We start from the raw sequence: 16,031 nt of genomic DNA on the forward strand, positions 1-16,031 counted from the left end.
AAACAAACATGTTTATCATCAGAAAGGAGTTTATCATCTGAATAGATGATTGACCTGCTTCAGGTGTTTCAGCTGTTTAGGGACAATGTTAAAAATGCACCAAATAGAATTTTGGTGCCGATTTCTGATCTTTGTTTTTTTGGTCAAACTTTGGCCAGCCGATATAAACTGAAGCTGATTTTCTTTCAAATAACTGAGTACTAAATGTTTTCTATTCTTCTCTGACCAGGTTTTCATAATTTTTTATTGAGAGCAGAGGCGACGTCATGCCACTGCGTGTGAGATCAGTCACACAGACACTGATAAAAGCTCCTCTGTAATCTTCAGTAACAGCATCTACACTGAAGAGTGTTATTTTCCTGTGTGACCTGCTACAGCTTAATGTCAAACGTTCAATGTTTGGTAAAAGATTAGAGTTTTGAATAATACTAATTCACCAGCAGTAAAGCACTAGATTTCAGAAGTGTCAGAAATGATCTAGATTTACGTACAAAAATCTGTTAACCTTGTTAATGTTGCCGGCCACCATTTAAGACTTCTACAATATTTATTTAGGAGAAGTAAACGACAGCCTAATTTAGCTATGTGTTCATGTTTCCAGATATCAACGAATGTGTCTCCCAGTCGAGTCCGTGCCACCGAGGGCAGATCTGTGTGAACACGGTCGGCTCCTACATCTGCCAGAGGAACTCTGTGAACTGCGGTCGTGGATACCACCTCAACGAAGAGGGCACGCGCTGCGTCGGTATGACAGCGACACCGCGCCTCGCTTAGGCGGCAACCGAGCATGGCTTTTGTTCCGCTGAGTTTGTGTGCACATCCCCGCAGATATCGACGAGTGCAAGGGAGCCGAGCAGGTCTGCTCAGGCCACGCTTGCATCAACCAGCTGGGATCGTACCGCTGCGAATGTGAAACCGGGTACAACTTTAACAGCATCAACCGGCTCTGTGAAGGTAAGCTCTTACTAGATCTGTAAAGAATACTTCATTTGTCTTCTTTCTTACACTTTCTATTATAATCTGTTTTCTTTTTTCCTTTTTTCTTTTAGATATTAATGAGTGCAGGCACTACCCTGGACGACTATGCGGTCACAAATGTGACAACACCCCTGGGTCCTACAAGTGTAGCTGCACCACAGGCTTCCAACTGGCCAGGGATGGCCGGAACTGCGATGGTGAGAGAATATTTATCATATTAAGGTTTTGTTTAATTGTCAATTATTAAATCTAAAAGTGACTTGATACAATTTACACCTTAAGTCACAACATTGTGAAACTACAAATGCCAAAATAAGGCTCTCTGACAATATGGTGGACAGTAAACACGGTGTCATCTCCCTGACACCATGTTTTAGAAAGGGCACAAGGTGCTTTACCACACATTCATCCTTCGCTACATGACAGTGTGTGTTACTGATGGAAAACTCAATTTCACACTCAACCAACCAAAGCACGCTGTTCCACATTGGTACTTTTAGAGGTAAAGTACAGGTGGAGTTTAGCCAAGTCCACACAGAAAATACTTTCCCCTGGAATTTTGCTCTCATTCGAAATGTTGGCACAAACTGTAGGTTGCATCTAGTGGTTACTATGGAGACAGGGTGACCGTCTCCATTATAACGGAGACTGTTACTATGGAGTGGTTTGGAGAGATGGGACTGTTTGTCATGTCAAATTTATAACATTAGGAAAACAGGAAGTAAATAATAATTAAAAGTTCTCAGATCTACAGTTACATTTGTGGTTTAGGGATAAAGGGTTTCGTTTAGAACCATGTTTCCTCCTTTGTAGACGTGAATGAGTGTGAGAGCAACCCGTGCAGCCAGGAATGTGCCAACGTGTACGGCTCCTACCAGTGTTACTGTCGCCGTGGCTACCAGCTCAATGACATAGACGCCATGTCTTGTGAAGGTAAATGAAAGACCTTGCTCTTGCCTTCTGAATATGTTTTGACAAAATGAATAAATATTTATATTTACATAAATGTTTACCCTGTTTTGACTTATTTCGATGGGTGTTTGTTCATCCACGCAGATATTGATGAATGCGCCCTTCCCACTGGCGGCCATATTTGTTCCTATCGCTGCCACAACACACCGGGAAGCTTCCACTGCTCCTGCCCTGCCAACGGCTACACATTAGCAGTGAACGGGCGCAGCTGCCAGGGTAAGCAGCGCCGTCGTTTCTGTTTGTTGCTGAATTTTGTTTGTTGCAGATTGTATTTGCGAATGTGTTTTTTTTTTTTTAAGCACTTTTTCCATCTTTCCCCAATCCAGATGTCGACGAATGTGTAACGGGAAGACACACTTGCACGGAAAATGAGAGCTGCTTCAACATCCAGGGCGGGTACAGGTGCTTGTCCTTCGACTGTCCCAACAACTACAGGCGTGTTGGACAGACGTGAGTATCTGAACGATTACTTTTGTAATTGTTTATTCTTCTAATAATCTCTGACGATTAATCGGATTTTTAAAAATCGACATTTTCTGCAGATTTTCATTTCAGCACATAAGCCTTTTTTTTCCTTAAATGCAAAAGATTATATTTTTGTACAGTTTTGGGTTAATTGCTGCTCTTAATATGTCGGTCTTTCAGTAAATATCCTTTTTTGAGTCTGTCCTCCAGTTAGCGGTTAATTGATTACTTATTTAGTTGACGTTTATTTGAATTCACGATTAATCTATTAATTGTTTTAGCCCTCATCTTATCACATAGTTAACATTTGAAGGCCTCATGTGGATCACACAGGGCTCAAATTAGGCCTAAAAATTTGGTCCATATTCATAAGTGTAAATCATTGTCCTGCATGCTCAGTCTGCTTCATGTTGGAATGATTGTAGTATCCATTTGACTGTAGCATGTTCTCCCTTGTTGAGATAGATGATGAAATGCATTCATATTTTTCTACCTTCCATTTTTGTCACTTTTCTGACTAAGTAGCATTGTGTAAAAACAACAGTTTGAAGAACCTCTAGCATGTTCTCTCAGACGACACCATAACCGACATTACCCTGTGAAAATTCATGTTTTCATTTACTGCATGCAACGCATGGTTATTAAAAATGAAACCCCTTCTCCCCTCCCTCTCCTCTCATCTTGCAGTCGATGCGAACGCTTGCTTTGCAACGACTCTGTCGTTTGCCCGATCTTGCCCCTGAGAATAACCTACTACTACCTCACGTTCCCCACCAACATTCCCGTCTTCACCAATATCTTCCGCATGGGCCCCTCCCACACGATGCCTGGCGATGACATCCAGGTGGCGCTCACCGCCGGCAACGAGGGGGGGTTCTTCAAGGCCGAGCGCACGCCCACCGGCGGCGTTATGTCGGTGGGAAGGCTCATCGACAAGCCGCAGGACTTCAAGCTGGACTTGGAGATGAGGCTGCGTCGCTACAGCACGGTCTCCATTTACCTGGCTAAGATTCTGGTGTTTGTCACCCAGGAGGAGCCCAAAGTACCATACAACCCCTTCCAGGAGTAAACACAGGACTTGTTGAGGATTAAACACATTAGTTTACTATTAGAAAAAGAATGTTTCACACAATATTGATGATAAAATGTAGATGTATATTCTTCAAAATACAGGGAAACTCTACAATTATTGGCACCCCCAGCAACAAGGTGTAAAAAGTCTTAAATAAATTCATATTAAACTATATCTCACGGAATATTTTGTTATTACTTGTTCATACTTGGAGCTCGGTCTGACACAATAATAAATTTTTCATGAATGATAAATTTTCCCAGAAGCTATATTGTGATAAACAATAATTGTTGTTTTGAGGCCATTTTCAAGTGTTATAACAGTAATGGCATAGAAACCCAAGAACACATTCTCAAAGATCAATAAACTTTATTAAACATTTAACACTGGAACTGGAAGACACTTTAAATTTCCAAAATAAATTAATAGAACACCAGAAACAAAAAATAAAATAACTTAATTGATTTATTGCTAATTGTGACAGACCTACCTACCTGTCAAGTCTCCAGTTTTGGTCGAGAAACTACCATATTTAACCTCTCTTTCCCAGGGTGCTTCCATAATAGTATTTTCTCGTAAATTTACCATTTTATATCATATGTAGTCTCCGCCCCTGCACCACCGCTCCGGACGGCGAAACATTTTCCACATTTTCAAATCCAAACCTTCGCAGGAATGAGGCCTACCTGGAGCAGAAGTGATGTCCGACTGTGTGCGTGAGTGTCACTAATGTAAGAAATTGATTAGAATCGTGAAAGGAGGACAAATTTGACGTTTTAAATTGTCTTTAGCATCAAATGTTAGCTTCTAGCATGACAGTTAGCGTTACTGAACGTTAACGTCAGTTACTGCACGTAAACTCTTTATTCTGGGATTCCCAGTGTAAAGACGAAATCCTAGAGAATGTTTTGGAACATACAACGTAGGATTAAATCTTTAATGAATATTAGGTGGTTGCTACACTTGCTAACTTCCTGTAAGCCATTGGTTAGTGTAAACCTTGGAAATAAGCTTTTCCTGTTTTGTGCCGTCATCGCATCTATCTTATTGATACAATTCAGAAGAAGTCTGTCTTTCTTGAATGGCATGCCATCTCTCATAGTTCAAATAATCATTTTGAGTGGAGTTGTTAGTGGTGCCAATAATTGCAGTGTTTTATTACTTATTAAAACAATTATTGTTTTAATGACTAAATGTACTCAATGTAAATTTTGAACATTTCTGATTATGCTACTGCAGTAGAAGACTTTTTAGGCATTTTTATAAGAATAACCCAATAAAACTTTGATGACATCTTACATATTAAACACTTTAAATCCCAAGTTTTAAAAAAATCACTTAGCTAACAGTGACTGTCGCTTGAAATTATTTAAGTTTACGAAGAAATTATGTGTCTGGAAAGAATCCTATCTTAAGAATTAAAGTTAGAAAACAAAGTTTTCTCTTTCAGTATTTTACATGATCAATTGCTTAACCCCTTAAGCTAAAACGTCATCTTTCTGGAGTGTTTTTGCTTTTCCCATTTTAGTGGCTGCATTGTCACAGCCACAACTGTAGGTGGCGTCCTCGGTCCGTCCGGGTAAATGTCCAAACGGTAACAACCCTCAGCAAGCCCTGTGAGTGCAGTGTAACTTGACAACAGTTGCATGATAAAGTCTGACATTCTGCAGCGTTTTATGGTTGCGGTGCTGGATGAACACTTTTCTATTAAAACTGAGATAGAAATAACACATGTTCAAGTCAAGTTCTGTTCCTGATAATGGGGCATTGTGGGGCTCTAATCAAATGCAGCGATGGGAGCCGTGAGGGTGGGAGGCCAAGTCGCAGTTGTAGGCATGGAGAGCTCCTTCGCATAGTTTCACATTTCTTGTATTCCAGTGGTTTCAGCAAAGAGGAAATGCAGCTGTGCATGCAAATTCTCCAGTATTACATTCTGGTATATTGTTAAAAAAGAAAAAAAAGATTATTTTTAAAGTCACCAGCATCTGTGTAATTTATGAACGGAAATCCCACAACTTAAGTTGCTTTAGAAACAGCAACAATTGAATTAGCTTTAATAGGTTTAACATTGTTGCTATGTGCAGCTTAATCAACGCAAACACCTTCATATTTACCACTTATAAGACCAAAGTGACCAGATTACGTTCGTAAACCAGATCGAACCTAATGCATTGCTACTCCCACACCCCTTACTGTCAGGCACCACATGTGTGTCTCTCTGCAGCGGTTGTTTTCATGCACATCTTTTTGGCTTCCATCGCATTTAATGTGAAATGCAAAGGTTTCCACTGCGGCTGCAGACCCCAAAGCAGACAGATAATCCAGAAGCAGGCAAAGTAAGTGACATGAGATGGGATGCAGCGGCAAAAGAAGGAGCCAGGTGGAAGGGGGGAGTCATGAGTATAAATTCTCTGACATGGTGCGAGGCTGCGGCCCAAAGCCTGCGGCTTTTATTAACTGTAAATTCAGACGTCCCTGGGTTCCTTCTGTCCAGAGCCGTCGGGCCTGCGAGGATGCACTTGGTTCCTAGCAGGGATATGCTTAAAATGAGAGCCCAGCGGTGCACAGGTCCCCCCCTTTTCACCTCCTCCCCACCAGACCCCCCTCCCCTCTGACATTGAGTTATGGAGCTCTGGGCTCTGGCCGGTGGTCTGAACAATTTGTGGTGCGGCAACATCACCGCACACAAAATGAATGATGCCCTGCAGTGTTTGTGTTGGGACGTTATCAATGTGCCGACTATAAATAATAATTACCAAAAAAACATGGGGCCCTAAGCTTGACCAGAGCACTTTTATGCAAAAAGTCTGCTTTTCTTTCTGGTCTGTAGGTATTGGTTTTTTGTTGGGGTTTTTTTTCACCCCTCGGCTGAGCCACGTGAGGCGGGGGAGTGCCAACAAAGACGTGCATGTGTTCATGTGGCTGAAAGCATATTTGCATGGATGAGTGTAAAAGTGATCGGCCAATACAGACATTTCTTTTCTATGTTTGCCTTGAATCACTTCCACCCGCTTTTAAAGTGCCCACCTGCATGTTCGGTGCATTGCAAAAGCATTCAGAATTTTGAACGTTTCTGAATTTTATCACATTCCCGCCACAAACTTCAATGTATTTTATTGGAAATTTATGATGTGGGTCATGCAGAAGTAAAATGATAGATTATATTTGTTGTTTTAAAGGGGCAGTATTATTTAAAAAACATTTTTTTTAGCTTTACATTATGTTACAATTTTACTCCTTCATCAAAAAACATGCCTGAAGTGTTGTTTTGGTTCTTTCATGAATGTTTCAGAAATACTTTAATCTCCCGTGGCAGCCAAAAATGCCTGGTTGGACCTAGCACCGCCTTTAAAGCACAGCTCCTCCTTGGAGTTACAGTCTAGTTTCCAAGCTTCTGCCTCACACAGCAACCCTATCCTCTGACTCCTCAACTCCGCTCCTTCAGACTAGCCAGCAGCAATTAGCAAACTGCACATCTCCTGTGCTCGTTATATGAGCTACTTATCATTGCAAAGCTGGAAAAACATTGTTCAAGTAGCGATGTGGTGACTTCCTGGAGGCGGAGTTTCAGAAAGAGCACGAGTTTCTTAGAGACAGAAGCCCAATTTCAAGGCGTTAAATTACTAAGTCAAATTTCTTATATCATATTTGATGTATGCACCATTTTTATAACTGGTTACTTGCTTGTACTATAAAATGATTCTACGTGCCTGCCTCTTTAAAGATAAAAATAACAAAGCTGCTTTTGTGTTAGCTATCTTTCCTCCAAAAAAATCAAGTGCAACCAATTGCCTTCACAATCCAGCCACTTTGTATGTGAATCTCTGTATAGATCCAGCTGTTCTGTGAAAGAGTTCAAGGCTCGCTGGAGACTATTGGTGAACAAATGGCATTGTGAAGAGCAAGGAACACAGCCGACAGGTCCAGGTTGAGGTTGTGGTGAAGTTTCAGGCAGAGTAAGGCGATAAAACGGTAATCCAAGCTTGGTTCACTCCAACATCTGAAAATAGAAACCATATGGTACAGCTGGAAACCAAGGCAGAGCATCGATGAGAGAAGCAGGCAAGAGGGTTGAAGTTAGCTCACTAAAAAAAAAACCTTAAGATTAACATAAAAAAAATAATTGAAAGGATTCAAAGCAGTGGAGGAGTTTAAGTATCTGGGGATCTTGTTCACGAATGAGGGAAGAAGGGAACGGGAGATCGACAGGCGGATTGGGGCAGCGTCTGCCGTGAAGCGGGCGCTGTACCGGTCCGTCGTGGTGAAGAGAGAGCTGAGTCAAAAAGCGAAGCTCTCGATTTACCGGTCGATCTACGTTCCCTCCCTCATCTATGGTCATGACCTTTGGGTCATGACCGAAAGAACGAGATCATGGATACAAGCGGCCGAAATGGGTTTCCTCTGCAGGGTGGCTGGGCTCTCCCTTAGAGATAGGGTGAGAAGCTCTGTCATCTGGGAGGGACTCAGAGTAGAGCCGCTGCTCCTCCACGTCGAGAAGAGCCAGTTGAGGTGGCTCGGGCATCTGGTCAGGATGCCTCCTGGACGCCTCCCTTGTGAGGTGTTTCGGGCACCACCCACCAGGAGGAGGCTTCGGGGAAGACCCAGGACACGCTGGAGGGACTATGTCTCTCGGCTGGCCTCGGAACGCCTTGGGATTCCTCCGGAGGAGCTGGAAGAAGTGGCTGGGGAGAGGGAAGTCTGGGCCTCCTTTCTGAAGCTGCTGCCCCCGCAACCCGACCCCGGATAAGCGGCAGAAAATGGATGGATGGATGGATTCAAAGCACTTGTGTCGGTTCAACTTAATTTAAGTTTTACTATTCACTATAGCCCAATTTAATATAAATGAGCCAATCCAATTAATATACTTTAGTTGATTAGGATGAACACAAATTTAGTTTAACTTGTTTAACAGTGGTGCAATTGCACTACTTAAACAAGTCGATCCAATTAATGGAAATTAAGTTAGCCATTCAAATATGTTTTATGCTGAAAGATAAGGAGCTGCAGAGACACCCAGCTTCTAAACAGGACAGCTTTAGAGCGCCAGATATTTTAGATCCAAGCATATTAGTGTGGCGGAATGGTCCAGTCAAAGTCCGGACTGAATCTGTGGCTAAACCTGAAAAATGGCTCTTCACAGACAATCTCCATCCTGTCGAGTTTGATTTTGGCCCAGTATATACAAAGTTGGCAGAGAAAAACTTCATAATACTTATAGATGTGATTGGTTCTGAAGTTTAATTTGTGAAGCATTTTGAAAGTTGTACATTGCTTTCCTTCCACTTCACATTTGGCCAGTATTTTTTTGTCTTTTTGTTGCACTATCATACAAATTCCTAATGAAATACGCAAATTTTGGTGTGAAGGATAAAAAAAAAAAAAGAAGAATAAAAAGAAAAACTACCCTGAATATTTTTGCATGGCGCTGCAAGGAGTGCCTCTCACAGTGGGGGTCCGTTCACTCTTTGCCGTCTTCTCATAAATCCACTCCCTACCTCAGCAGCTTTCACCTCGTCCTCCAGAGCCCCGCTCAGGCGGCGGTGTTATAAACTAGTAGAACATTTTGTGGGTTTGGCCTGGACCAAAGCAAAACTTGGACCCGCCCGCTAATTGCTAATTACAAGCCCCTACAGTGCCGGCTTGACTTTCTGTCGGAGGGGCTCCTCTCCGCGCCGCAGCTCCAACTGGGCCCGGCCGTTGGAGCTGCGGCGGGATGGGTCCCCCGAGGAGCACCGGAGATCCACAGCCCCGTGACTCACATGTGGCTGTGTGACCGCCCGTGCGCATTAAATTGACCCGTACATGGCAACTCTCATGTTTTTGTAACCCAATATAACCACAGACTGACATCTCTCCTCTGTGAGGGCCAACCGTGAGCGGCCTAATTTAACATCAAGGCGTCTATTTTTTTTTTTTTTCCCCTTTAAAACTTCCTTGCTGTTTCACAGACAAAGTGTTGATTTATGAGGGCGTTAATGTGTTCAGAGCATCTCATGAACTCCTCTTGCAGCAGACAGGAAGTGAAAAGCGATGTTCCAGGTGGCGTTGGCGTTGGGAGCCTCCACTGTCTCCGACCTGTCACTGATTAGTCTGTGGAATAAACAAAGTCCTAAATAATAGGATGAGAGCGGCCCCAGGGGGAGAGGACGGGGAGTTGTCGAGTCATGTTGCTCACAATTTAGGAGTCTTTTAGAACATTCCCTTGCTACATAAATCCTCCTCAGGAGATTATCTGATGTGAAGCTGGGGATGCTTTGCAAATCCAAATATTTTTCCTGAGCAGGTTGTGGATCATTCTTTGTGAGCGCAGTAATTCATTTCCCACACAGCGTGACACGGGGCATCAGAAGAGCATCGACGGCGGCGCAAGTCTCCACAAGCTATAAAGTCTGGCTGTAGCACGAGCTGTTGGCCATTCCTGGTTTATTATTCTTCCTAACCGCACGGATTTTGATTATTCCTAACGCTGAGGGCTAAATCCAGCACCCTTGCCGTCTTGAACAGACAGTGTTTGTGTAGCAGCCATGGAGGGAATCCCACTGAGTTCTTGATTATGTAGTGGGCAGAACTCTTCGAGTAGCTTGTAATTGTGAGCTTTAGAGAGCAAAGGTATTTTGACTCTGAAAACTAGAAATAGAAAGCACCTAAAAGTCAGAGGGCCTTCGGTGTTTGTGATTTTTGTCGGAGTGTGTGATTTATTCTCTTCTTTAGAACTCCGACGCTCGAACGATCTGACACAGTCCGCTGTATAAAATCCTGTCAGCCCAACGACATCGCCTGCATTCTGGACCCCACGCTCTCCGTGGCCCACACCTTCTTCTCCTTGCCCACCCTCAGAGAGTTCACAAGGCCAGAGGGTAGGTTCACGTTCATCTCTATCTTTCCTCCTGCTTTCTCTCTCTTTTTTTTTTTTTTTTTTTTTTGCAGGGTCCGACAAGTAAAACAAACACCAGAGAAGTGCAAAAACTTGAGAAAAGGTTCTGTATGCTCAACTGAGATTAGCAGTTAGCATGGATTCCCGTGCGGCATGCATCCGATGTCGTGTTTTTTTATGTGACCAATCCTTGATAAAATTCATCTCAGGTCCCTATAAAGAAAATTCAAACAGGCCCAATTCAATGCAAATCTGTTCTGTCCTATTCATTCTAATATAATCTACTTTAGTTAGATTACAACTCCATAGAGAGTCTAGATTAACACAACTCACTCCAATTATAGATTGTCCAGCTCAATGTAATCAAAAGCATTTGCACACATACAGATTTTCATACTTTTGATTTTGCCACCTTTAAACGTCACAAGATAAGGCAACCTGATGATAGCATTTAAGATAGCTTTAGCCTTTTAGCTCATTTTTTGACAAAAAATGAGCTAAAATAGGAGATACGGTGGAAAGTGGCCTCAAAAGAATTTGAAATTTGCCAATTCACAGTCCAGAAATAGTCTACAAGTTGAAGATTTCAACTGCTAATATGTCAAGAACTGACTCCAACTAATTTCACCATTAGTTGGAAATTAATGGTGAAATTAGTTTCACCATTGAAATTAATTTCAATGGTGCAAGACAGCATCTTGCAAGACAGCATCTTGCAGTCTTGCAGACTGCAAGATGCTAAAAAAAAATCTCCAATATCAATGACATGCCATCACACATCCTGCAGCAGGTTTTTATTTCTCCTGATTTCAACATTCATGGCCCTTCAGTCACAAAGACACTGCATTTGTTTAACCATCAATCAAGGAAGAGGAAACCGTTGAAGGACAGATTTTGTTGGCCAGAGAAGGTAGAGGTCAGCAGCCTTTACAATCTAAAGACCCATTTTTGCCCCGAGTCCAGCTGAATAAACCTAATTTGGAACCACAAATGCTCCATGCCCTTTTGAATTATAGCTTGTAAGTTGCAATAAATATCTATTCATATTTTTGATTTAAAAAACCACTATTTTATTTTAATTTTTAGGTTTAAAAATAAAACAAAAACATCATGTAACCTTTGCAAAAAGATACTGGATGCATTCTTCTGTTAGATGTTGATGTGGAAAATTATGTAAAAAAAAAGACATTTTTCCTAACATAATAATCAGAAAGATGGAAATGTTATTGGTACTTTTAGTATCATGCTCTTGTAAAAAAAAAAAACAAATGTAAATTTCCAGCATAGAGCTGTAGCAAGAACAAAAAAATAAACAACAAAAATTGTTCTACTGTTCTAAATACTATTGAGGCCCTACCCTAAACAAAAAACATGTTCAATTTAGGTTCCTGGTCTTTTTCAGTTCATGACTCCATCTTCTCCAATAAAAAAAACACTGGCAACCCCTTAGCTGAGAGTTAGTGTCATGCTGCCTGAATAGAAGTAACCACTGTAATCATTTGCAGACGGTGACAGCTGACAAGCATCTATTGGCCCGCATGCAGTGCCTGTCTAAGACATGCCCAGTGTCTCAGAGAGTTAAGCTCTTGTCATCTTTCATAAGCTCCACGTTGGGGTGTAAAGGACTGAAAGCACTTTAGTTGAGCAGCGGTACTGAAAAGCTTCAAACTCTGTGTGACCCTCTCAGTATACAACAAAACACAGACCGCAGCATCTTTCAGTATATCATGTGGTACAAGTCTGGCAGAAGAACCCTCATGAGGATTTAGGTCCTAAAAGTGATTTTATTTTTTTTGTCCTTGATTATCTTCTAACAGAAATCGTTTTCTTGAGAACGACAGTTCCGGCTTACGGATCGTACCACTTAGGTACTTATGACGTCAAGTTTGAAATCCTAGAGGGCAACATAGAGAACGCCTTTGACATCATCAAGCGAGTGGAGAATGGAGTGTATGTGGGTGAGTAGATTCACACAAAAGCAGTTTTGTTATGTAACATTTACCGCCCTCTGGCATCTGTGATCAGACGCAGCATTCTGGTTTTCTCAAAGGAAGTAGTTTTTCTTATTAAAAGTAAAGTTATACTGCCTTGCGCAAGCATTCACAATGACTACTTGAACTTTTCAGCATACTGTCATGACAGACTTCAAGAATCTTGTAAATTTAGATTCGGTCCCCTTATTTAAAAGGGGTGTGTTCAAACTAGAGAAGGATCACACAGTGAAAGCTCCCTGGTAAGGTTTGATAGGGAGGTCTGGAGTTGAGGGTCTGCTGGACAGTCAAACATCAGGTTCAGGGGAAACAGAGTGGCTTTCGTTCTGGTCGTGGAGCACTGAACCAGATCAACTGGGAGAGTCTTAAAGTAGAGCCACTGCTTATCCACGCTGAAAGGAGTCAGTTGAGGAGGCTCTGGCATCTGGTCCGCGTGCCAGCAGGAAGTCCAACTCGTTTCCGGTGAGAGTTGGCCTTTGCTAGAGGTTCCTTTTGTCACCAATTCTGTTCCTAACTTTAATGGACAGAGTTTAGTTGCAGCCAAGGTGGATCGCATCTTGGCTCTTTGCAGATGATGTGGTGCTACTGACTTTATCAGGCCGGGATCTACAGCTTTCGCTTGAGCAGTTCACAGCAGAGAGTGAAGTGGCCTGGATGAGGATCAGTGTCTCCAAAGCTAAGAGTGCCTTCTCTGGGTTGGGGAAGAGGTCCTGCCTCAAGTGGAGAAGTTTAAGTATCTTGGAGTCTTGTTCACGAATGAGGGAAAGCGCCTCTGCGTCACTGCAGATGCAGAACCAATCCGCCTATCGATGTCCCTATGTTCCAACGTTCATCTATGGTCACGAGCTTTGGGTAGTGACCAAAAGTGGCCAAAAAGAGTTTCCTCCTCAAGGTGTCTGGCCTCTTCCATAGAGATAGGGTGAGAAGCTTGGTCATCCGGTCTCCCTTGTGGAGGTGTTCCAGGCCCGTCTCACCAAAAGGAGACCCATATGATGACCCAGGACACGATGAAGGTATGACTATCAGCCGGCCTGGGAATTCCTTGGGATTTCCCCAAAGGAACTGACCCAAGTGGCTGGAGAGAGGAAAGTCTGGGTCTCCCTGCTTAGGCTTCTGCTCCCGCGACCCCGAATAATTGGAAGACAACTGATGGATGGATTTAGTTTTCTTTTTTACAGTCTATTGTTTCTCTGTTGAGATGCAGGGAGGAGTTGGTTGTGCGAAGAAAGTTCTTGTCTCTGCAACGGATGAAGAGATTGGCTGTCAGTTAGCACATCTGCCTTTACGGAGCGGGAGAGGAGACGAGGAGGAGTGGGGTTATATGAGGAGAAAAAATGTGGCTGTCACCGGGTGAATGCTGGATTATGAATGCACGCAATTCTTCCACACTTGTGAACTTAGAGAAACAGATGTGCGCTGATCAAACACGCCCAAATTTATAGAAAGAGGTGGGAGAAAAATAGCAGTTGGGGGTAATAATTCATACAGATCTCTGCAGATTTTATAATTGTACGCACTTATTTCAAATGGCATGCTTTGTTGGAATTCACAATGGTGTAATTCGGCGTCAGTAATCGGTCTATCCATTTGGGTGTGTGTGTACATAGAAGATCTTGCTTAATTCCCTGTTTATATTAGTGCTCAATTTCATAGACAATGAGTGTGTGTGTGTGCGTGTGTGTGTGTGTGTGTACAGTGGAAGGAATGCAAATAAAACGGCAGGGAGAGAAAGAGACACAAAATGAGACAGTAAGACAATGAGAAAATAAGGAGAAAAAATCTGTGCAGAAGTAATCCTGCGACTCTTTGCTTCATGTGGTTGAATGCATTGTTCCATTTCTTCACGATAGGCCTCAGTGTCTCGCCGAGCATTAGAGCACTTAAACTGACAACCACATGAAAGGCCTGTTTTTTAGGAGCCGTTTTTCTCCCGAACCCATCGTTTTGCTTATTGGATGCAGCTTGGTCCGTGTTAGCAGCAGTTCGCTCATCACACCTCTAAAACCCAAAGGCATCCCGGCTCACTGGAACCTGAGGTCACTGACTAACTTACTGAAATGTGTAGTGGTCATGGTGTGATGATGGCGCCTCTTTCTGTCTTTCTCTTTTTTTTTTATTTTATTTTTTTATTTGCGCCGCTGGTACTTTGGCCTGCAGACGCTAGTGTTGCGTAACCATTGTATGAGGCTCGCTGATGTGTCACACAAGGAAGCTTAGTTTCCAGCGTCTACAGTGACTCCATCGGTTGTATAACGGTTTGGTGGGACGTGAACAGCAGCAGACATTCAGGCTCCAGTGATGAACGTGTGTCGGCTCAAACTACCGTCGCCCATTCATTTTGTCCCTCTTTTGAGATATTAAAAGTGTCAAACGAACCAATTAAGAATCCAAAATATGTGCTGCTGGCTTTTAAGAAAAGTTCTCATTAGATAATTTGATTAGAAGATGCAACTTTTTCATATTTTTGTTACACTGCAAATGATCTGAGAATTTTATTAGGATTCTGTGTGACAGAAGAGCACAAAGTAGTGCATGAGAGTGAAGTAGAAAGAAAACGAGGGTGCATTCACACCAGTCCCGTTTAGTTTGCTTTAAAAATTGAGTTTATGATTTTTTTTTTTACATATTTGTTAAAATTGTAACTAATTTGTGACAATATGATATGAGGTAGATAATCTGTGAAAAAACTGAAGCTCCTCTACATCCTCCAAGCTTTTATTGCCGTCTGCATAAATGCACCGCTCCTGGTAAAAAGACAACCAATCAGAGCCATGAGGAGGGTGTTAGCGCTGTCAATCAAGCTCCTGTATTCGCCATTAAAAGTGCTAATGGCAAAGAAACAACTTACCCATACTGGAAAACTATTTATCTGCTGTCGTCGGTGGCCATGCCAATTAGCTTGAGCATTCATGACAGCCACTATATTAGGGTGATTGACAACACTAACACCCTCCTCTTGCCGCTGATTTGTTCTTTCTGATGGAGCTGTGTATTTCTGTAGTTAGCATGGGGAGACGGCAGAAAAGCTCAATTTTATTCAGAGATAATTTGTCTCATACTGTCACAGCATAGTGACTGTTTTAGCAATTATGTTAAATGAAGTACAATCCTGGTGGAAAACCTTTAGCAGCTTAAGCATACAGTCAGAGCTACTGTAAAATAGTTTAAAAGTAAATTAATTTGACAAAATGTCACAAAAATGGAGTGTGTTTTCTTATTTATTAAGTGATTTCTAAAGTCAACTGGTTGCTCAGATTTTTCTAGAGGCACCAGAGTAAAGGGGGCTGAATACAAATGCGTGCCACTTTTTCAGATGTTTACTTATAATTATATATTTACTTATAAATTGCTGAAAGCCATGCATTTTTTAAATTCCACTTAACAAATATAAGCTACCTCATGTCGGTCACATCCTGATTACATACGCTGAAGTTTGCGGTTGTGAAGTAAAAAAAAAAACAAAACAAAAAAAACCAAGGGATAAGCACACTTTAGCAAGGCACTGTACTCAAATCACCACACACAAGTGCAGCTCTGGCTGAACGCACAGCCCAGCGGGAGAGCCACACTGTTATTTCTCAGTCCAGGCCCATCCGTCTCTGGTTCATCTGGATGACGAGCCCCAGGGCCTCGCGCATCTGAGCAAACACCACGGTCTCTCAGGGCTTGGCAGACACCA

The 16,031-nt window shown here is 42.3% G+C and overlaps 1 protein-coding gene across 2 annotated transcripts in view; it reads left to right on the forward strand.

Annotated features, from left to right (window-relative positions):
• fbln1 (fibulin 1) overlaps window positions 1–16,031 on the forward strand; it is a 42,869-nt gene that overhangs the window by 14,611 nt on the left and 12,227 nt on the right. Inside the window, exons 9-16 of one of the 2 annotated variants that reach the window (XM_008411135.3) lie at window positions 602–745; window positions 829–954; window positions 1,050–1,175; window positions 1,792–1,911; window positions 2,035–2,166; window positions 2,277–2,400; window positions 10,199–10,344; window positions 12,179–12,319. In XM_008411135.3, the coding sequence (XP_008409357.1) occupies window positions 602–745; window positions 829–954; window positions 1,050–1,175; window positions 1,792–1,911; window positions 2,035–2,166; window positions 2,277–2,400; window positions 10,199–10,344; window positions 12,179–12,319 (1,059 nt within the window). Of the gene's footprint in view, window positions 1–601; window positions 746–828; window positions 955–1,049; window positions 1,176–1,791; window positions 1,912–2,034; window positions 2,167–2,276; window positions 2,401–3,102; window positions 5,216–10,198; window positions 10,345–12,178; window positions 12,320–16,031 lie in introns of those variants that run through there. The other variant, XM_008411136.3, reaches the window with a different exon arrangement.

Source organism: Poecilia reticulata, chromosome 6 (assembly GCF_904066995.2).
Source record: "Poecilia reticulata chromosome 6, P_reticulata-male-v2, whole genome shotgun sequence".
Taxonomy (NCBI): Eukaryota; Metazoa; Chordata; class Actinopteri; order Cyprinodontiformes; family Poeciliidae; genus Poecilia; species Poecilia reticulata.